Source organism: Musca domestica, unplaced genomic scaffold (genome assembly GCF_030504385.1).
Source record: "Musca domestica strain aabys unplaced genomic scaffold, Musca_domestica.polishedcontigs.V.1.1 141, whole genome shotgun sequence".
Lineage (NCBI taxonomy): Eukaryota > Metazoa > Arthropoda > Insecta > Diptera > Muscidae > Musca > Musca domestica.
In genome coordinates, this window is record NW_026712194.1 from 1405527 (window position 1) to 1429292 (window position 23766).

Here is a 23766-nt window from a genome sequence, read left to right on the forward strand (position 1 = left end):
TTTCTCTTTTTTGATGCTATTCTCGAAGTGGGCCGTTAGAATGAAGCCAAGATTATTATGTTTTCTAAAAAGCTTAACCTCTTAAGAGTTCATGTGTACACATTTGATAATAAATATCTGATTTTCATTTTTTGAATTTTGGCCAATTGCAGCGACCACTGTGCAGCGGTTGCTGGCGATGCCGATATATGTAGTCCCAAACCGAATATTGGGGGCCTTCTCAATCTCGTTAATCTTTTGAAATTGGGATTGTTCAATAAAATTCCACTATAGCCGGTGCCAGAGATGCTTTACAGCGGGATCCGGGACGGGATAGGCCTGAAAAGTTGTACAATATTCTGCTATTGGTATTGTAAGAGGTTACTGAGATTTAAAATATCTGGTCGAAAGTACACGAGCCGTTCTTTCGAGCTAATTTATTGTTGAATATTTCGACGTCGAAAAGTCTAATCTCATGGTGGTACTCACATTCAAAAAAGTCGACGAGACATACAAATGTTGAAGTTAGATTTCCTCCTTCGATATGCGATCAGTCAAAATTAAGCTACAAAACAGATAAAAGACTATGTTTACTTGCACCACAAGATCACGAACAAGAAAATTAATACGCCATAACTGAAAAGTTCGACCCATGACGAATCTCCCCCTTGGGTGTTCAAATTCACTTACCAAGGGTTTTCATTTCCCAAAATCCATTTCCATACAGTGTTATTAAATAGCTAAAGATTCTGTACAAAATAGCTAGCGAACACAACCGTCCAAATTGCTGAGCAAATAGAGATCTCTTTTCCTGGACTTCTGGTTAAACAAAACAAATCCAGTGTAATACTTGGCTTAACCCGGATAAATGTAAACACATGGCACAATAAGAAAGGTTGCTCAAGTTCAAAGAAATCAGAAAAATGCAACTCTGTGCTGGAGTCTTATAGTGTCAAATAGACTTTTTAATCTGCAACAGTAGGCTTTGTTTATTTCTATATATTTTTAACAAAATTCTTATATTAAAGTAATTTATAGAAAAATATGTCCGTAAATGCCGAAATTCCAGTATTCAAGGGCTGTGCGCCACAAATCTTACTAGGAACATCTAATCCAAATTTCAAACAATTCTGTCAAAAAGTTGGCTGCAAAAAGTTGGATAGAAAAATCTTGACTTATATAGAAATTGTTATCTATAAGTAGAAGAACCCATCACGGAATCCAAAGACTGAATCCTAAGTAACTCCCTTGGAAAATGTGGCGGAAATTGTCAAACTACCGAATATCGGGAAGTAATTTGACATGGGAGCTATATGAAAATGTGGACATATGTAGACAATATGCTGTCACATGAGGTAGAAACCTTTATAAACTCAAAACATTCCGTTAGAAAATGTGGCTAAAGTCGTGGAGATAGACGCCAATTTGAACTACAAGTGCCGCTACAAACTGTGGCTAACTCATCAAAGTATCAAATATGGGAAGGTACAATGACATGGGGGCTATATTAAAACATGAACCTATATGGCACACCTTCAAACTTGACCTGACTGCGCGACTACAATAGACGGACATGGCTAAATCGACTTATAATCTTACGCTGATCGAGATTATATATATATATATATATATATATATATATATATATATATATATATATATATATATATATATATATATATATATATATATATATATATATATATATATATATATATATATATATATATATATATATATATATAGTTGGGTTTAAACGGTTATTTTGATGAGCTACAATCGGAATGACAAACTTAATATACCCTCCATTCTTTCCAATCATCAATGGGTCCAATTGAAAGTATACAAACATTGATATGACTGAAGACTTAGTCCACGATGTGGGGTTTTGTAACCTCCACACTGCCTACATACAATATACATACTCACGTAGATCAGCAGATTGCAGGAATGTACATAGGTACACGCTTAGGTATGTGGTGCAATACATCAACGTGGCAGCTATTGTTGCAATACAATGGGGACCCGAATAGCAAGGACGGCAGCCCAGTTCCTGACAGCTGCTTCGTTAGTATTCATATTTTTGTATGCTGATCGTTAATAGAACAACCCACTCCGCTTGATAACAAAAAAGAAGAGGATGGCGGACGGACGGACGTACGGACGGACAGATAAAAACTGAACGGCGGACGGCGTCAAAACAACACCGTGTAAAATTATTATGGATGTGATTGTGGTGGTTCGCCACGCTTTGATAGGATGGATGAACGGGAAATCAGAAGGGGAAATAAAACACCCTTTGCAAGCAGACCAATCAGAAGTGGTTTCGTGATCCACACACTCACGCTGCAGCCAAAGAGCGTTCTACGGATGCACACAAAAACGCTCTCACCCCAAATGCACCGCAGACAAAGGTCGTAGGAGAACACTTAGGTGTGAGCGAGACAGGTAAGGCCGTGACGTAGAGCGCAACTCTTCACAGCTGAGAGAGGAAGACAAGCTTTGATCGTTGCCATTGCTTGCCACCACCGCGATTCGCCACCGATAAAAGCACATCGAACGGGTTTTATATCAAATTCCGCCCCTTTTTTTCCGAACTCCCAAAGAGAGAATTCCACCAACTCCGCGCTCTACTTCACACAGCGTGCAAGCTGGCGGACTCATGGCCTCCAATCAAACGCATCTAACCAGTTTTAGCAGTGGGAATTGTGATCTTGCCGCAACTTGATTAATTCGTGTCCGCGCGCTCCTCAGTTGGTAGCCGAGAGTCGTGCTGTTTTGTTTGAATCGAGTCGCCGCGTTTTACTGACAACGAACAAGCGAACGAGAAACGACAGCTAAACACATTCGGAGCATATGAGCCATACGAAAGAACGATTCATGGATATCGAGTAATTTATATGTGGCACTAAAACCGTCGGTTCGGGTGTGTGCATCGCCACTCCAAGCAGAGTGTACTATGGCCAGCAATTAGAACTGCTGGAGGATCAAGTGTAATACAACAGAAGGAAACTGTTTTTAAATTGAATTGCAAAACTAGAAAAGTGTATGGTCTGTTGTGTGAAAATTGCGATAGCCCAATATTAGCATAAGACCAATATTAAAATAAGCCAGTCGCTGGCTCCCCTTTTGAAATGGATATGACCGGTGCGAATTCCCTCAACATGCGGCCATTGTTTGCTGGCTATCCTTTCCAAGGTAAGAACATTTCTGGTTTAAGTAACCCCGGCTATAAAAATTGGAGATTTGATCCCTCAAAATGTTCAATGCAAGCATGCAGTAGCATCACTAGCATAATGTGGCCGAATCGGAATCTTTACATAGTTAAATCATAATTGTATCGATACCGACAAATTGTCTTGCTTTGACATTTTCGGCTCCTTGATGGAGGAAAGCTCGCACTTCTCTCGAACAAAAATTGTTCGTTTGACACGTGATTATTTTCATAACTGGAATTTTGTCGTCCCATAACCTCGAAACTCCTTCCCACAAGTGTTGGTAACATAACTTATATCTCCACTAAAATTTCTGAAATAGTTACAAGGCCAATTTAAATTTAAAAATGTTTCTTTTCTAATTTTGTACTGTATTTTTATTTTTTCAAAAAAGAAACATTTATTAAACAATTTAAAAGAAAAAATTGTGCTTTGACGACAAAAGAAGAAAACAGCCGGCCAAGCCGTGTCACCATGCCGATACGCCTTGCTAAACACAATGTTACTCTAAATTGCTAATAACCAATGCAAAGAGTTTTTAATTTATCCAAAATTTTGTCATGTGACTAAGGTAATGGTCCACTGCAATGCTTATCCCGCCAACAGTGGAAAAGAACGAATCTTCATTCGAAGTGAAATTCTAAAATATTCAGATCAATTCCGTATAGCCATTATTCAAAACAAGACAGAGCATTTTTGAGCAACTTCAAAGAATCGCTTTGCCAGACCGTTGACAAAGGTCATGTCGTTTCGCTCGGACCGATCCATTCAATTTCAGAATAACGGAAAGCGATATCGAACATATTCAGCATAATATATCTGAGGTGTGTTACCTGCAACTACAAAACTATGTGTTGGGGATATTATAAGTTTGATTGGGCCAAAAATTACGTAAAACCTCGAAATATTGGTCCCCGAAAGAGGAAACTATATACCGATCTTCTTATCTCGCTAAGCTGAGTCCATCAAGTTATGTCCATGTTAAATTGTAATCACGCTACAAGTCGTAATTATTGTTCCATCCTCACGAAATTTCGCATGTAGGTGGGGTTAGGGTCTGCAAAATATTTAGGAGTTGAAATGGACCAAAAACAATTTTCACAATTTTCCTGATTTTCCATTTGTTCTACATGTTGCGCCTACAGACAAATCGACGCGGAATTTAGCATCGGGCCAGAGTTTAGGACTGGGCAGAAGCCTACCATTTTGTTTGGTCATCGGACAATATTTAGCGGGTAAAATATACCATAACTTTTATGTAAAAAATACGAAAATGTCCACTAAATCGCGAATATTTTTAATTCCGACGAAATCACAAATATATTAAAATATCACTTCTGACCGTGACGGTGGTACTGTTAGCCAAGATATCGGTTTCATAGCAAAATGGGTACCATCTAAATGTAAAAGAAATTGACATTTGACTGATTTTGACAATTCTCACCAATTCGGAATTGCCTCTTGCCAGAAAAGGTAAAAATCTAAGAAAAAATAGCAAAATAGGCAGGCTTAATCCCATTATTTTTGTTTTTATAAAAACAACGATTGTTTATTAGCGGAGAAAGATGGTAATGTTTACCAGGGGCTAAGGCAGGGAATACGTAGGTTTCGGAAAGAGCCACCAGTCCTCATCAGCTCTCGAGATTTTTCTTTTTTTTATTGCACAAATGAACCAAAAAAATTAATTTTTTCTCACAATTAAAAACCAATGAACACGGAATTTTGCATGAGTAGAGAATTGGGGATAGGGCTGTAGTATAGCCTTTCGGATGACCATTGTATTATATTTAGCGGCTAAAATGTACCACAACTTTTGTGTGAAATTGTTTTGAATGCCAATCAAAATATGGGGCAAACGTCCCGGTCAAAAACCAAAAGTAACATTTGTGCAGGTCAGAATAGCATTATTTTAAAAATTCGACTAAGATGGGTTTGGACCTAAGTAGGTTTTCCAATACATTGTAGTGTTGTAGGCACGACTATGGCCTTTGCTTACTTGTTTTCATTTGGGTTTGTAATTTGGTATAGTTCTTTCGATTAAGAATGGTGTAAAGTATCAGTATAGCCGGCCCAACCTTTTCATACAATACAAAATCATGTCGAGGCTGAAATCGCCCAACAAGTTTTCATTTAATATCATGTGTCTTGTCCTGCTGGATCGAACATTTGAATTTGAAACCAATTAGATTTATTTTCCCATAACTTGATAATGTCACTACTTCAAGCACACACCATCGTATGTCGGATGGTATATTACATTTTTCATCACGCTTGTGACACCTCGATGTATTCTTTGTATTTAGAATAGATGGCCGAGAAGCAAAAAAAAAAATCCTTGCAAAATGAAGAAATCATTGTCTTTGTCATTAGGCATTTCACATGTCGTGGGCATACACGCTTGGCGAAAAGCCACCAGAAAAATAATTAAATTTTTATTAGTTAATTTTTTTTTTTTTAACAGTAATTATTCGATTGTTGTTGGTTGCAGTTTGGAAAATTACTGACATCGACTGCAAAACAATAAATTCCAATGCAATTTGAACAATAAATACTTTTTAGAGCAAAGTGTCCCTGCAAAGGTAATGGATTATGACCGGTGTTACATCTTACAATCAAAACCAGTTACCAGTTCTACAAAAAGCTCGCCATATCATTTATTTTATTGTGAATTTTATCCTTTAGTTTTCCTAAAGTAGGGGAAAACGAAACTGGACCATAAAGAAAAGACATAAGAACGGGTCAAGGGGTTTAAATAGGAACAAATAAATAAATCAATCGATGTTAGTGGCAGTAAAAAAATATTAAAAAAAAAAACAAATCTAAAGCAATAACATTTCCTGTACCACAGTATTATAGAGGGTGTGTTTTGTTTGTCATTCCGTTTGCAATTCATCTTGATAACCGTCAAATTGAAAGTTGACTTAGCCATGCCAGTTCCTTTGATATTAACCATTCTTATGATTTCAGCCGTATTCTTTATTGATATCGCAATAGATACCAACTTCTTCACCGTGAAATTCTCAACAGATATTGAATATTGGTTGACCTTTTTCAACACATTCATTTATGCAACTTTTACCGAATTAGTTCGATTGTAGAAGATTTGAAGGGGTAGCAGATCTAACTTTGACAGTTCTACACCACAAGGTGGTCATGGTATTATGTCTTTGTGCATTTGTTTGTAGCAGGCAAAAGGAAACGAGATAGACCCATAGTTCCTTTTGATGATCTGCATAGAATCACATTCTGAGTCGATTTATGCGTGTCCGTCCCTCCCTCCCTCCGTCCGTCTGTCCGTCCATGTATTTTTGTAAACGAAGTACAGTTCGCATTGCCCTATCCAGATGAAATTTTGCACGAATCATTTGTTTGGCCCAAGGACGAACCCTATTGAATTTGGAGATAATCGGTCAAAATTTAGATATAGCTCCCATATATATCTTCGGCCGATTTGCCCGAATAGTATGAAATTTTGCACATACAACCAAATTAGGCCTGAAAATAAGTATGCCAAATTTGATCGAAATCGGTTCAGATATAGCTATAGCTCCCATATATATTGTTCATCCGATTTGTTATTTTTGTCCTCCGCAGCCGTAATATGCACTCTGTAACAACAATATTTGTGGAAATATATCAAATGCAGCTCAGAAATACCTTTGCTAAATTTTATCGAGATCGGTTCAGATTTGGATATAGCTCCCATATATAACTTCGTCCGATTTACCTTTTATTGTGCACCAAACGTCTAATATTTGTCCAAATGGGATGGAATTTGGCACATACGACCGAATTTAGTCTAGAAGGTAGTATGCCAAATTTGGTGAAGATCGGTCCCATACATATTGTTCATCCGATTTGTCATATTTGTTACCCACAGCCGTAATATGCACTCCGTAACAACGATATTCAGGGAAATACATCAAATACAGCTCAGAAATATCTTTGCCAAATTTTATCGAGATCGGTTCCGATTTTCATATAGCTCCCATACATATTTTATCCGATTTCAAATTAATTGTGCACCAAATATGGGCAATACAAGTCCGAATTTAAAAGATACAAATGCTTCGGCATATTTAGTCCTTTGAACTTTAAATTATAATTATAATCATAGCGTGTATGATTGAATTCCCCTTTTAATTGTTATGCGGAGCTCTACTAAATTAGCACAGTGGTGTAGAATATCATAAAGTTGGCCCCGCCCGACTTTCTTTACTGTTTTTTTTTTTTTTTTTTTTTTTTTTTTTGTATTTGGAAGTGGAAGATATAATAATCATAATCTGGTGTATTTTTTGATAACCTGCTAAAATTTAACCAATTACATTTCCTCGGTAAGAATTTGTAGACTCTCAGTAACCAAGTAATGCAGATTGTATTGCCAATTCTCTAGCATTTAACTTGTTCAAATTATTAAAAAATATTGAGTTATCGTACACACCTTTTATTTGGCGGGTTTGAAGAAATGGGGCAGATGCATTTTCCCACTGTGGGGAAGTAGAAGTTCTCTGTAGCCTCTGTACGTCGAGTTGAGATTTGCATATTGCATCGCAATGAATTCTTCCATTTTTTCGCCAAGATCGAATGAATGAGAAGAGTCCAGAAAAGAAGAAGAAACTGTAGAGTAGAAATTCCAAATTGCGAACCGTAGATTATCTCATATCTCTTTTTTCCTTTTCAGGCCAGGGTCGCGTTAATCAACTTGGAGGGGTTTTCATCAATGGTCGACCTCTTCCCAATCACATCCGCTTGAAAATTGTCGAAATGGCTGGCAGTGGAATTCGACCGTGTGTCATTTCGAGACAGTTGCGAGTCTCGCATGGCTGTGTGTCGAAGATTCTGAATCGCTACCAAGAAACCGGCTCTATTAGGCCTGGCGTAATCGGTGGATCCAAACCCAAAGTCACATCTCCGGAGATTGAGGCGCGCATTAAAGAGATGTGCAAAGCAAATCCAGGACTCTTCAGCTGGGAGATAAGGGAGAAACTAATAAAGGTGAGTCAAGGGCAAACCCTGATTATTATTGTTGCCACAACGGCCACCGCAGCCATGTCACTCACGGCTGCAATGTTGCGTACTGCGTACTTCCGATTTCCCAAAAGTCACGTGTTGCCACCTAAGATGCCCAAGATGGTCAACTTCCGTTGATTGTTTGTCGGGCACCCCCTATCGACATTGTTTACAGTGTTAGGGGCAAACTGCACCTTTTTGGAGGCGGAAATTCAAATTGAACTGCATTTGATTGAATAAAGAATTCGGACACATTTTTGCGGACAGACAATTCGTCACCCAAATTGTTAGGACACAAATTACGGATGGCAACAGGGTACAGTCGTTGATGGCAGACTAGAGCATAGAGCACAGAGCACAACTACAACTTCCGCCTTGGCACGATCGCCTCTTTTAACTGTTCCGATCATGGCCTTTACTCTTTTTTTGCATTCATTGTTTTGATATTCCGTCTCTGCGTGCATGTCCAATGCTGCTTATTGTTGCGGACACCTTGAAAGACGTTGCGTCGCTATCGGCCATGGGCGATCTAAAACAATTACAACAGCCCGCACATACAAAGGCATCTACCTATAAACACAGAGATTGTCACAGAAATGAAATGGTGCAATTGATAAATAGAATATGGATACATGTGTATGTGTGTGTGTGGGTATTTGTACTATCCTCAAACCACTCTGCGTTGCTTTAATGTTCTCTTGACCCGGAAAGGAGTCACATTGAAGACTTGCCACATCTCTAAATAGGCGTAACTTTGATATTGATGGACTTTTTCGTTTCGTTTCAAACCAGATGCTCATGACTCTTACATCGGTGGGGGTGTTATAAACCCCAGTTTTGCAATAAACGTCATGAGGCTCTCGACTACTCATTTGTTATTTTCCCATTGCCATGTTGACATGCAGCCAGCTAGGAACAAAGTCCAAACCATTATTTTGGATACAAACTCTTACCTACACATCACATATGTAATATTTTATTGATTGTCCGTCCGTGATTGTAAAGAGATCGCCTCTTACCACAATGGACATTAGATCTGCGGCGGGGCCTCAACTAAACGCTTGCATCAAAATTGCAACAAAATATGATGGTCGTAGGCCAACAGCCTTTCAAAGTCAGCCTCCCTCTCTTGTTGCATCGTTGTTGTGGCTGCGTTTGTTTGCGTTCTCCGATTCACCATAAAAATGGGCTGAACACAGCCTCCAGGTGCGCTTCACGGTCAATTAGAATATAAGAAACGATAGCAGGACGGAAAAGTTGAAATATTTAATGTTTTCATATTTTTTTTTATTATCGGTCGGTTATCCTTGTCTGGCACTCATCTCAGAAAAATTGAATACTTAATTTATATGCGAGTGGACCACAGCAATTGCTACCTACAGACAAATGGGCGCAAAAAGTACAGAACAAATACGCGTGATGTAGATAAAGTGTTATTCTTTTTTGTAGGGCGGAACTTTTATCAGTTTGCACAATATTGTGCAAAATTAATATGACAACTTCAGTTCGTATTTTCGTGTATCTTCAAAAAAAACGGATTCATGACTAAAAAAAAGAAGAGAGGTTAGTGGTAAATACTCCAAATAGTCTAAGTGTTCACGTTAGATTCTGCAAAGTATTAAAATATGCTCGTGATCGGGTTAGGGATAGAGATGTCCGCATGTCTTTCTGTTGTAATCACGCCAGAGACGACTAAAAATTTGCACACATGTGTATTTTGTCAGAAAGAAGGTCAAGTTAGTATAGGGTACATATCGGTCTACGGATTCGAACAGCGTCCCGATATCCGATAATTTGTATTTATATATTGTATTTCTCATTTTGTATTTGATGCTCGCAATATTTACCAACCACTGTGGCAAATAATAGTCAGTTCGTGAAATAATTGGTTTAAACCCCTAAAAATTCCTTTTGTGGACCTATATGATCCATTTTCAATAAAATAGAGTTCTACAGACCTAAAATATATATGAGAGTGAGACATATGGTCAATCCCCTTCAATTCAATCGGTAGCTAGTGTGATTTCTACAGACATACAAACAGACAGATATGGAGTGGGACATAAATTGCTTATGTCGAGGTGTTGAAAAACGAATGCAAACGTTTTATGCCCTCTTGATAGGCTGAGGAGTATAAAAACGTGGTAAGGACTCATAATTTTTCTTTTTCATTTGGCCAATTTCAAAAATCCTCTTTTTCCATCATTCGTTTTCCGTATTCCGTATTTTGGCGGCATTCGTAGAAACACATCAAATACGGCAAATACATGTACATCCGATTTCATGAGCAGTTCTCTCAAACACCAGTTCCGGTGTGAAGATGGGACCTTTCGGTTAATTTTTTTGGCGTCAACATATTCTTGACTAGTTGGCAGTCGCATCCCCGACCTTTCCGGCGGATTCACTTTTTGAATTAAAGACATCCTGCTCAGAGACATCACTTGATCATCGTCCCTTCTTTCCAAAGGTTTTCTCTGCAATGTGGGGGACGTGGTTTTTTTTGTGCACCTACCATACCACGAATTCAGTCCCTCCGAGCCGTGCACTTCTTTGTCACGTTACGAAACAAAAAAGCTTGTTTTGAAATGAAACATTGACCATTTGTGGGCTTTTCTAGAGGCTACCGGGGGACTTATTCTCACTTGTAGAGAGGCAGGAAGCAGCTGAAGCGAGCCAGACAACGACAGCAGTGCTACACATCTTTGCCAGTTGTTACTGTCGTTGCACGTATCTGACTGGCTGGCTGACTGACTGCAGTTGATCATGTGGCACTGTGATATATGCCAGCTTACCTGCCAGTTGTTAGTGCGTCGGGCGGCGTGTGTTGCCTAGCGAGCGTATGAATAGACGAAGCCACAGCCAAGGCATCCGTTCAAGTGACAGCTTATCTTGTTCCCTGACAAGATAGATTTGAAGTTTGTTTTGTAGGCAATGTTGTCGGAATTTGTAGGTTTCTCTTGTGGTTTGGATTCAACAAATTCAAATCTTGGAATAGACGACTTCTTGGCTTGGCTGCGTGTGTGTGTGTGCGTGTGTCATGTAACATGTTGTGTTCAACAAATTCAATTGAAATTTAATTAATTACTGACATGCGGATTGACGCTGTGCTCAGTGTGAGGAGTGTCTACCGGCTAAACGTTATGACTTTGTCTCCACTTTGGAAACAATTTTTACGTCCGATGTAAGCAGCCAGACAATCGGGGACTATTGACTTGATTCCCAGGGGAGGATAATTAAATACATGGCGGATATGTACCTACCTTCAAACATAGCCACACAAATATACATATGTATGTGCAACGGCTTCAAATATGGCCGCTTCCAGGTTCGTGCTGCAAGCGCCGTCAGTATTGTTGTTGGAAACAAGTTCACTGGCTGATTTCTAGCAAATTCCTATATTCTAATGGCAACTTTCTATCTGGTCTATAATTTTCGGTTGCTAGAGGATATAATTGATGTTTTTTTTTTTTTCAATTAAAGACTGAAAATTGTTATTGTTATGATTCTGCGTTCGAACACTATTTCGATCTCTTTCGACATAAATGCCCCCTTTCGAGTTGGCAGGAATTAGCTTCGTGTTTGATTGCATATAATTTAACTTATACGAATTCAAAACATTCAAGTCCGATATCTGACTATGTACGTCAATGAAATCGACATCAATGTCAAAGACGAACGTACCTTTTTCATGAACATTTAAATGACAATCTTTGGAATTTTTCACATATTATCCGATCAGTATTCAAAATGGTGTTCTGCATCACTGTCCGCGTTTGGCGTCGAACCTGGGGAAAGACTGCAAATCAGAGAAATGTTTTTTTTTTTTCGTGGACCTCCAGGCACCAACCAAAATTTCGTGAGGATCGGGCCATAATTGCGGCACTTATAATGATTGCAATTCAAGATCGACACGCCTCGTCGAGATTCGATGAGCAGAATGCTAATTGATGGGTCCAGTACCAATGTTTCGGTGTATTATAAACTAAGAGCCTGTTTATGTGATCGAAAGGCTCACATAGGGTCGGCCGAGAAGACTACCTTCGACATCAATCCGACAAAAACTTAGTAGTTTTTGGCCTATTGTGACTTGACTCTCTTTGAATTTTTAAATCACAACATGTCCTTTGTCAGACGGGATTACTGGCCGACCTGATGTAGGGCATGGTTTGTTTCTCTCCTGAAAGCATTTGTTGAGTAAATAATACTGTAAGCAGTAGGCAGGCAGACTTTTTCTATTCCGATTGTTTTATTTATGTTAATTATCACATATTCTCTTTTCTATCCACAGGAAGGCTTCACCGATCCGCCCTCAACATCATCGATAAGTCGATTGTTAAGAGGCAATGATCGCAGCAGCGACGACGGTCGCAAAGACTACAGCATCCATGGCATATTGGGCGGTAAGTTTTAAAGAGGGAAATTAAAACTAGAATCAACGAGCAGCCGACTCGGCATAAAAATTGGCTTTAATTAATTGAAACACCTTCCACAACACACACACACACACTCACTTGTTTGTCCCCATCAGACGATGCAACGCCTGACAAGGCGACGGGCGGGGGAACGAGGAAAGTTCAAATCACTTTTATTGATCAAATTATAGATCATTTATTTGATAATTTGAAAATCATCATCAAATCATTTGTTGCACAGACCAACAGGCGTCGGCACTTTGCCTTTGATCGTCTTAACGACAGAAGACGAAACGAAGAAGCGGGCGCTGCTTTCCACTGTGGGTCTCAGGCATTTGGTAGCCAGCAAAGGGGAGAGCTCAGCGTCAACAAAGCCGAAGGTTACCAACAAATGTTCAAAAGACATAAAATCGGATCATAGTCCATGGGTGTTTCTTGTTTTTCGTCTTTCCATTTGGTTCTCATCAAACGCTGGGCACTGACAACAAAAAAATCTAGCTCCGTCCCATGAAATCTGTAACATTTAGCCCGCCACACCATGGCGGACCGTAAAAGGCAAGTGTCGATGATGACACCTTAGAAAACGGATGGTAATGATTCGTTTGTTTCTTCTCCTTTCTTTCGCTGTTGTTGTACTCATTGTTGTTGTTGTTGCTTTTTTTGTGGACAACAACTAATAAGTCGAATTTCTAAAAAGAAAAAAAAAAACTCAAACAGACATCCCTCCTCGCCCGGGTTCGATATCTCGAAAGCAGGCTAATTCTATAAATATGCAAAGTCATGCGATAAACGATCTTTAAGATTGTTGCTCTCCTCGCCTCGGTCGCCTCGCTCGCCCAGTCGAAAGCGGGAATACCAACCTAAACAGATATGAACCGATAAAACACTTTGAAGCGACGAACATAAACTAAACGAAACGGTCGTGTAAAAGTGTTAATGACCAAAAGCGCTTGTTATTGTTGAGAAAATTGAGTAGAAAATTGTGTTAAAATTGTAACAAAAACAGAACAAAAACCACAGAAACCGAATAGAAAAGTACAACAGAAACGCAACGCGTACCCGTAAAGATATGAAATCGGTGTCGAGGCAATCTAGAGAATCATCGCAGCGATCATTAATTACCGCTCGCTGAACAAAAACCGAATGAAATGCAAAAAGGATTCGGTTTGATCTGAGTTCGGGGTTTTCATTGTCCACCACATCAAAGGGAAAGCGATCCGAACGCCGGCCGGCCGATTGTCTTGCAGGTCATAGGATATAGACCAAACAAAGCCGACAAGTGAAATGTTGTGCAAATAATGGCATGTTCACAATACACACACACACACACACACGCACACACACACGCACACGCACAAACACAACCGTTCTACACCATGCTCTACGCAATGTTATGGGAAAATTGTGCACAAGGTCAGGACTCTGTCCAAGGACAGCAAATGCTGTTGCTCGACGCAGACCAGTTGCAGTGGCTAATCGTTTGTTTTTCTTGCGTGAATGGGACACAAATTGAATGAATGGATCAGTGGATGAATAGAAACGCAGCCTCCCGTAGGTGACAATATTTTGACATCTCAAAAGGTGGGTTGTCGGCAAACGACCTTGTCGGCATGTTTTAGTCATTGTTTGTTCGTTTGCCGCCAGGACTGTTCAATGGATTAACGTTCAAGTAAAGGGAGTCCCAAACTGAAACCCATTTTTTTTTTTAATTTTATATAAAACACAGATATTCAAAAACATGCCGTGACATTTTATTAACTCCTAAAGTACATAGAATGAGGTTATGTATGGAACAAGATGTCGTGCAGATGTCCGGGATCTTTTAATTAAACTTTCTATGACCGATTTGCATAAATGCTGCGGTATTCCAATTTTCTAATTTATGGCTTGATTCGTTGTCGTTCGTGTAAACCATGGACTTTAAGAAACTTCAAAGAAAAAAATCGAGAAGTGTTAAATCGCACGATCTAGGCGGCCAATTCTGGTCTCTAAAACGGAAATGACTGGTGTAGAAATTGAATTGTATCTCTGGCTGTATGACACATGTGGAGCCGTCTTGTTAAAACCACATGCCCTCCACATTCATTTCTTCCATTCTAGCCAAGGAAAAACTGGCTATCATTTCACAATACCGAACACCATTAACTGTTTGCGCTTGACCTGCCTCATTTTCATGCAAAAGATCCAATGTTTCCTCCAGCCCAAAAATCTTGCCACACCGTGACACGTTGGGGATGCATTTGCATCTCGTGAATCACTCGAGGATCTTCCTCACCCCAAATGTGACAATTCTGCCTAATGACGAAGTCATCAATATGGATATGGGCAATACCCAATTAACGAGCTCCCTTCCCTTTGTATGCATAGGAGTGGAAATCTATCGTCCATCGTCCTGCATAGTGGGTTCGAAGACATCAATATGCTGAACGGAGTTTGAGCAAAATCATCACGTACAGCTTCGACATTTTCGGTCGATCGCGCGTTGTTGTCTTTACATCACGGCCTTCTAAGAATTTCCATTTGAATTTATTTTGATATCGGACACAGAAGTCAGTTAGCCGTTCAAATGGAATTTGTCCATTAAAATAACAGCCACAACCCTCCTCAGGCATTCCAGTGTATTGTTTCTCGTCATGTCAGATTATTTGTCTGCCGCCACCGCCACCACAACAGAAATGGATTACATTGATTGATGACAGTATCTTTAGCTTCCATTGAAGCTAGCAATGGACGGTAAATACACACTCCATCGCTTTTGAAACCGTCGAAATTCGAAAAAGTGCGGTCACTTCAAACCAGTTGCACCCTGCACGTTCAGTTTTAAGCTTTATGTTCTTCTAGATACTTATTGTCATCTATCGGCAACATATCCCGAATTTTCATCTGTAGGAAGCATTATAATCCATAGCACAAGAGGATATACGACAATTTCAAGTTCCTATGCAATATTTGGTGCATCTTTCGGAGTGCACTTCGTGTTATTTTCGTAGACTATTTTGGTCAATACCAATGGTACAATATTTAGCTCTTTAAAGCCTACTTTAGCTATTCCACAAACAATTTAGTTTGTCTCGGTCCATACCATGTATTGGAGCTCTGGCTCGAACCGATCCATATTTTTTATCTTTTAGTAATTTTTGTCGCACATACATACATATATATATATATATATATATATATATATATATATATATATATATATATATATATATATATATATATATATATATATATATATATACACATATATATATATATATATATATATATTTATATATTTATATATATATATACATATATATATAATCGCATGAGGCAGCCCTGCGGATGGAACTTTGTATATACATGCATACATAAGCAGTTAAAAACCAAAGTTACCGTTCCGAAACGTAGGGTTGGCGGTTACTGTTACTGTAAGAAGCTAAACGACCTATCTGCTCTATCGACTATCAATTGATCTTGGTCACTGACAAAAGACATGTAAGCTGTTCGCTGTCCGCCTGTGTTTCCAACGGGACGTGTTGCTTTCAAAATTGTTAATGTTATTCTCTTGTTGTTGCTGTGTCGCTGTTGTTGTTGTATTATTAGCAGTGTTGTCGTATTTTTATGTCATTTTATGTCTGACAAACCAACACAAAAATATGACGTGGCAACAAAGGCCTCCATGGGATCATTTGATCACTCCTCCTCATTTTCCATGAATAACCAGAATATGGAATAGTTCGGACTTGAGTCCCCATGAACATTTGAAGTTTGTCATCGCGGTCCAATCATGGCTACTGTTCATCCATCTAAGTGATAAAATACAGCAACGCCGATACATAATCGACTGGAATGCAATAATAATTGCGAATGTAGACCCAATAGTTATCGATAATAGTTTAAGTTTTTTCAACTGGCATTCTTGAAATTCCGAGCCAACACAAGGAATAGAAATTTCTTTTTTCGGAAGTGATGTTTGAAATTCCTTCGCCATGCTCGTCATGTCTTACCTCCCGCCTAGCCACAGATAAATCTGAAATATAATAATTTAACGTTAAATATCTTCGATCTTTCGGCCCTTACAGGCGATTGTGTGGGAAGAGGCACCCCAGACAAAGTCCGCAACACAACGCACAAAAGCATTTGTAACTTAATGTGGCATTAATAAATTGATACCTGTTACTGGCTTGTATTCCATTCCGCTATCGGCATTTAAACGCCCTTTCGACACCTCTTTAGCAAACTAAGCGGTGTTTAATAACGATCGCTTAAAGCAAAAAGCCGAACGAGCCAAAGCGAAGATATATTAACTTTCGGTCGTGATCGGGACAGGGGAGGGGAGCCATTCACCATCTCATATACATAATATTATATTTCTAAAACAATACATACATACATACATACATACATACATACATATGTATGTATCCATGTATATTAATTAATAATACAGTTGTTTGAAGCACCCGCTTGTTGTCACTTCGGCGCTTTGGCCACATTCAATAAACATCTCCCATACATGTTTACGGATTAAGATATCACAACAGGCTTTATTATGTTAAATATTTGACAAAACTCAGCTACTGTTCATTTGTGAGATTCGCCGGGTGAAGCGAATGGTAAAACGATCTCGAAGATCCAAGGTGCCAATATGAAGATCAGTCACCAGAAAAGTGTTTGAAACTTAAAAAATACTCCACATTTTAAAATGGTTTTCCGACATCCAGACAACCAAAAGGACAATCTGCTCAGCATGTAAGCGTTTTAGTAGAATACAAGTATAAATTTGAAGGAAATTAGGCCTACTTCTTACGAACCGAATATATTCACCACTAAATTGAATGTGTTTAACAGCGTTACCTAGAATTCGATGTACTCAGTCGACGTTCTTCACCACACAAGTAAAACCTATGTATTCATATTGATGTTACCCAAATACGTCGGGCGTAGAATATTTCCACTGTTGGACAACTGCCCAGCTCCTTGTTATGTGTTTTGAATGCAGGAATGAATGGAACGAAAAATGTGAATGTTTGCAATTCGAAAATATAAGGATTGGTGGGAGAATTATGAAGATGATCGGAGGTAGATTTTAAGATATGGACCTGCCGTATTTTACCACTGTGGAGAAGTTGAATTTTTGTGTGCGATACGTTGAATTTTGGGTAACGCTGTAAATGCTCCCGAAATATGTCGAGCGTAAAAAATCCCAAAGTTGAAAGAATTCAACTTTGACAGAACTTAAATGCCGTGTGTGTGTGCTAGGTGGGGGGGGGGTTGTTGGAAATAAAATCGACCAATAATTTAAATTATGTGCAACTTGAAATCGTTTCAATGGACATCTTTATATTTTGCTGAGCTTTCATTTGGTCGCCTCGAAGATACGCCCCTTGCGTGTTTGGTGAGCATTCTTGTACGGTATTTCAGACATTCGGTAGAATTCTAACCACTAGGTTATTAATAAGGGCCTGCGTATAAAACTCTCATCTTATCACCAACATTTGAAATCAAACAAAAGTGAAATGGTTATGATTCGAAACGACAGAATGTCTGATGTGGAACAGTTCGTGTTTGACTCAAAACCATCGAATTGTGTGTCCTCGAACCTGGTTTTCGCAACGGAAGAAAGGTTGTTAAACTATGGACACAAACACCACCAACGTTCCCTGTTCCACGATCGAGGAAAACAGGTGTCATTGGAACTAATTGCAAACCCAATTCCCATCCCCGCCGCTTTGATTATTCCGCAATAGAAGGCAATTGAAATGCGTTTAAACTCTGTTAAATACTGCGGTGTTAGTGCCCCTATCGAGTTGTGCAACCTGACCAAAAGTCAAACCCACCCCTGTGGCAAACAATCTCCCAAATCACAAAAGATCTTACGTGCCGACGAGTGAAGTTAAAAAAGAAAAAACTACCAAATCACTTGAGCTAATTAATATTTCTTTGCTTTTAAGCAGGTCACCGAGCAGAATAGAACTAATGAAGATTAAGGGGACTAAGAGCGGGCAATAGGCAAAACATTGATCGCAGACACAATGGAACCTATTGTTGCAACCTGAAAGGGCGATAACAAACACTGGGCCATCCAATTTGTGGCAGGGACATCCACGACCTTAGAAGGCAGTCGGCATTGTTGTGCAGAAACAGGTTGCCACTGCACAGGCTGTCATTGTGTTTCCTCTTGTTTCGTTTTGCGATGCAGTGCACCAACAAGGGAAGGTCTGAAGGATCGCCAGGGAGACACAAAGACGCCTCCGAAGATATTTTTCTTTTGCTTCGCTCGGAACGATGGCGGCTAGCATTTGATGTCCTCGTTGATGCGAAGGCGTCAAATGTTTAGCACTTTTCAGTCTTTCTCCCATTTCAGCCCTAAGCCCATGGGGCACACAGCCGATGGTGATTGCGCAAAAATCCTGTGTCGAACACCTCGTTGTGTGTATCCTTTGTGTGCGGTCGCTTGGTGGTGGCACCATCCACCATCCTACACGACTATTACGAGATGGCCACCGCAATAACACACTTCGTATGAGCTGGAAGAGAGGCAGACGATCGGAGAAAGTTGTTGTGGTATGCCCACACCTTCGCCACGTCAATTTAACGATGTCGTATTGTTGTACAATTCTTTAATTCACCTTCCTGCTCTTGCACTCTTCCAAAGCGTCGATTAAATGTGTCAACCGAACATCAGACATGTCGGCTTTGTGTTCAACCTTCATACGTGTGGCGTACAAATGAACCGCCACAAAGCGGCATCTTGCGATCTCAGTGGGGTGTCCTGCGCGGTCGTTTTCATCTCTTTGTCTCTGTCGGTGTTTTCTCGTTTCGTTGGGCTGCCGCTCCATTCAATGGGGCTTCTGGGCCTTCTCACAGAGAACACAGAACAAAGAACAAAGTAGTTGAGTTAGGTGCCTGTTTTTATTTTGATTTAATATGAGGGCCGATTGCTTACAAACATTTTATTAATTTTCTATCCCATTTGATGAGGTGGCATTGCTGGTGTCTGCTGCAGGGCCTGGTTCTCGTTTTGTGATGGTGCTGGTGCCAAAGATTGTCTGATGTGATAGTATTTGTCACAGCGGCTACATCACGAGTTCAGGTCTGATGTAGCGGATGACGGCAGGAAAAGTCGAACTAGATTTGAATGCATGGAATGGGAATGGAATCGAATTTAATACCCCGAAAATGAGTAATATCCTCCTGGACGAACAGGCATTTAACCGATAACCGATCCCACGATTGTGCACTAAAACACTTCAAAGCGTTTTGTTTCTGGTTTTATGCCTTGTTGCACTCGAGAAGAAGCGGAATGCGTGGGAAACTTGAGGGCACACATGTGGTTTGTTTACCAAATTCGACTAGCCAATCCAGGATCAAGCATATCTAAAAGGGACATAAACGCCCCGATTTGTTTATAGGCTGCGGTGTACTTCCTCGAATCGGGGTTGCCCTTAAAAGCCAATATGTACAACATCCTTTGACAGTCGCGATCCATGACACACACACACCCACACAAATCGTGGGCATTTCAATGTTCGCAACTCAATTCCAACTGTCAACTGCCCCTCGAAACAAGCGTCGTGCGTCGTGTGTCGGCACCATTCATGTCGTCCCCTTCAAATAGTGTTAAATGATGCATATTTGACGCGCTTGGAAATGGCTGCTTATGCAACTGCAGTCCAGTGCCAGCAATCGTGGCAATCGGGGTGGGCAGTTCTAAATTTGTCAAAGCACATTAGACATTGCGTTTAATTTTTTCTAATGGCGGCGGTATCTTTTGACAGATTTGTCATGCCAATAACGCTCCAATTACCATATTAGGTTTTTCACATCGGACCTTTTTTTGCTATTCCAGTCCATCGAAGCTTCGCGTATGAGTCTCGGTAGAAGGCCAAGTAGTAAGTTCTATCATTTGGAGGTCGATTGATTTCTCAGGTTATCTCAGTCGGTATTTTTGTTGAATGCATGCGTTTCGACTTGGGACTCCACATCATAGCCGACCAAAAGCTTATGAGAATGTGTGAGTGTGCGTGTGTGAGTTCGAAGCGCTCAACACAAATCAAAACATTTGTTCTCCCTAGCGTGCGAAAACTATACTATAGGAAACGTTTGCACTCGTCTCGTTCGTCCGATATTAAGATGACGGGACTTGTTTTTTATTTTGTATTGTTCGCGCAGATGAGTGGAGACAAAAACTGACAAAAACTGAAATGTACTCGGCGGGATGAGGCAACAATGGAAACGGAATTCATTGCAAATAAAGTAAGAACATATATTGGGTCTAATTTTTATACCCTCCATCGTACTATAGAGGGTATATATACTTTGTCATTCCGTTTGTAACTCCACGAAATACTTGTTGTCTTGTTAGACCCAAATATGTAGATATATTCTGGATCAGCTTAAAATTCTAGATAGATGTCCGCCTGTCTCATAGATGATAGAAGATATAGACCGGAATGGTTTCATATTTCGAATTGGAATTGGATTGATAACATTAGCGACATTATTCAACGGAATTGTTTTAAAATCCGCATTTAAAGGTCTTAATGGGTACTACAGCCTATGACAATGCAGGTCATCGAGTTCGTATAGCCCCCATATAACGCTTTTCATTTAAACGGTGTTTTTCAGAGTTTTTCCAGTTCCTTCCGAATGGTGGAGGGTGTTAAAAGTTCGGCCCGGCCGAACTTAGTTACTCTTTACACGTTATTCATTTATTATGTCCCTCAAACAATGGAAAAGTTGCAAAAACAATATTTAGAATGGCAACTCTAAATATAGCAGTCAGCATTTCGATACAGTTCGGTAACTCACAGCCGAAGTACATTTAGGTAATCGTGTTGTTTGTGTACTTCTGAAATCGAAAAGTTTAGTTTCGTTTTTTTTTTTTTTTGTTTGGAGTACAAAACGTTTAAAAAAGGTTTGCGACTTCGTGTGAGCAAACCTTTTTCGTTCGCTTGTTCTCCCTGTTCTGCTTGGAGTGTGCATTCGGGTCGTATGCGTCTAAAAGGCCGAACAACTTTGTCACCTACGTGAACCGTCTGTCCGAATCTGTTGTAAATGCATCGCCCTAGCTGTGGTGCACCGCAAAAGAAATCCCTGCTTTTGAACAAATTAATCGCTCGCCGCAAATTAATCATTGCTGTCTGTCGGATAGACTTCAATTCATTGTCTGCTATATTTAAGCTTACCTTAAACCGGACATCGCAAGAGATTCGATATTAATGGGTTTCCTTTCAGCCTTTAACCACACTATTACACCGCACACGGCTTCCGGTGTATATTTGTCGGCTTTGTTGTCTTCGTATTCGTATGGCGTTTGGAAAGGAACTTTCCCTACGGCCATTAACTGCCTTATTCCGTTGGCAGTTATAAAACACAAACAACATAGGTGGAAAAAAACGAGTACCTTGTTTCCCTGGGAAGCAACTCGACCATGCTTAGGTTTGCTTCTTTTCACTCGAACCTCTTTTTTACTCTTTCAGGAAGAGATTCCGATATCAGTGATACGGAATCGGAACCAGGTATACCTTTGAAACGCAAACAACGGAGATCTCGCACCACCTTTTCCGCCGATCAGCTGGAAGCATTGGAGAGGGCGTTCGCCCGCACCCAATATCCGGATGTGTACACCCGTGAGGAGTTGGCTCAGACCACGCAACTAACAGAGGCTCGCATACAAGTGTGGTTCAGCAATCGAAGGGCTAGGCTACGCAAACATTCCGGCGGTTCTAGCATCAATACTGGGTCGAACAGTACAGGAGTGCAAACAACGGCTGGGCCAGGTGCCAGCGGAGCGGGTGCTTTGACATTTGGTTCTTTGGCCATGGGATCCATGGGCTATAGCCCAGCTGCAGGTAGTACTGCCTCTAGTACGGGTATGAATGACCAACATAGCGTACATGGGGCGGCGGCAGCAGCAGCATCCCATCACCCCGCCCACCACCATCACCACCATCACCATCATACGCAGATGGGCAGCTACGATTTAATGGCTGCCCAATCGGCCCACCAAGGATTCTCTGGGAGTTTTCACAACACACATTTCCCCTCGCAAAACTACTATCACCAAGGTAGGTGTTGAAGCGAACATATTTCCCGTCATTCGACCTAACCCAATGCTTCTTTTCTTCTCACAGACTACTCTAAGCTATCGATAGATGACTTCTCAAAACTTACGGCCGAAAGTGTCTCAAAAATGTCGCCTTCACTCCATCTCAACGACAACTATCCCAAATTAGAAAATCCTCCGAATTGGACCCAAACAGCAGCATACCAAACGGCAGCAGCCGCTGCAAATTATACGGCTGCCCACCATGCCCAGCTGAATGAATATGCGGCTGCTGCGGGCACATCCTTGCCGCATAACAACATACCCTCAGTCACAGCCACTGCCGCTGCTGCGGCCGCACCCTCGACATATCAGCATATTCCGCATACTCAATTGGATGCCAAGTATTGGTCATGAACTTCAATCAAAGCGGATCCACTGGGGCCATTTGCTCATTCAAATAGACAATTAAATGATTCCTACCTCTCCACCTTTGCCTAGACGAATATTACATTTAATTTCATTTCAATTTTTTGCATCTGTTTCGAAAGAAAGTATCGGCCAGAACGACCATAGCTCGACGCTATGCTATGTGTAAACATTGTACAGTGTGCCGACAACTTCAGAACGAATAGACACATCGAGGAGGGCCGATCGGCATCGTTACAAATCAGCTGCTGGGAGAATTTTCGGAGAATTATTTGGTGCAGAATCCAGATCCCTCTCGATGTGTGCCTACAGCGGCGGGTGTGGCACAGTCGACGTCCCAACAATTAGCATTTATTTAGTTCGTATGTATGTATGCATTTTTATATAAAATATTGGAAAAATAGAGACACGTAATAATAAATCAAATCAAACTTAAATCACACTAAGTGTCTTCATTTCTTCTCGTACCAGTGCCTTTGATAGGTCACCAAACAGGCAACAGCAATGTGACCACGCGATGCTATGAATTCAATGTGTCCAAACGTTGTCGTGGAACATCCAAGCAGACCAGATGATGACTGAATTTTTTCCCCAAATATTAAAAGGGGCAACAATTCTTAAATTTACAATTTGATGGGGTGCTACCTTTAAGGTATGGTCAAGAAGTGCCGCACATAGTTATGCT

General features: G+C 40.3%; 1 protein-coding gene across 1 annotated transcript; it reads left to right on the top strand.

Annotated features, from left to right (window-relative positions):
* The first annotated feature begins 2760 nt into the window (after positions 1 to 2760).
* LOC101888883 (protein gooseberry-neuro) lies at positions 2761 to 23518 on the top strand. The gene is made up of 5 exons (XM_005182005.4): positions 2761 to 3177; positions 7876 to 8189; positions 12493 to 12604; positions 22087 to 22674; positions 22741 to 23518. Exons 1-5 carry the CDS (start codon positions 3114 to 3116, stop codon positions 23067 to 23069), a joined length of 1407 nt encoding a protein of 468 aa, XP_005182062.1. The 5' UTR covers positions 2761 to 3113; the 3' UTR covers positions 23070 to 23518.
* The last annotated feature ends 248 nt before the right edge of the window (positions 23519 to 23766 follow it).

Coding starts and splice junctions, on each gene's coding strand:
- LOC101888883 (XM_005182005.4), top strand. CDS start 3,114: ATGGATATGACCGGTGCGAATTCCCTCAACATGCGGCCATTGTTTGCT. Junction 3,178..7,875: donor TGCTGGCTATCCTTTCCAAG/GTAAGAACATTT, acceptor TTTCCTTTTCAG/GCCAGGGTCGCGTTAATCAA. Junction 8,190..12,492: donor TAAGGGAGAAACTAATAAAG/GTGAGTCAAGGG, acceptor TTCTATCCACAG/GAAGGCTTCACCGATCCGCC.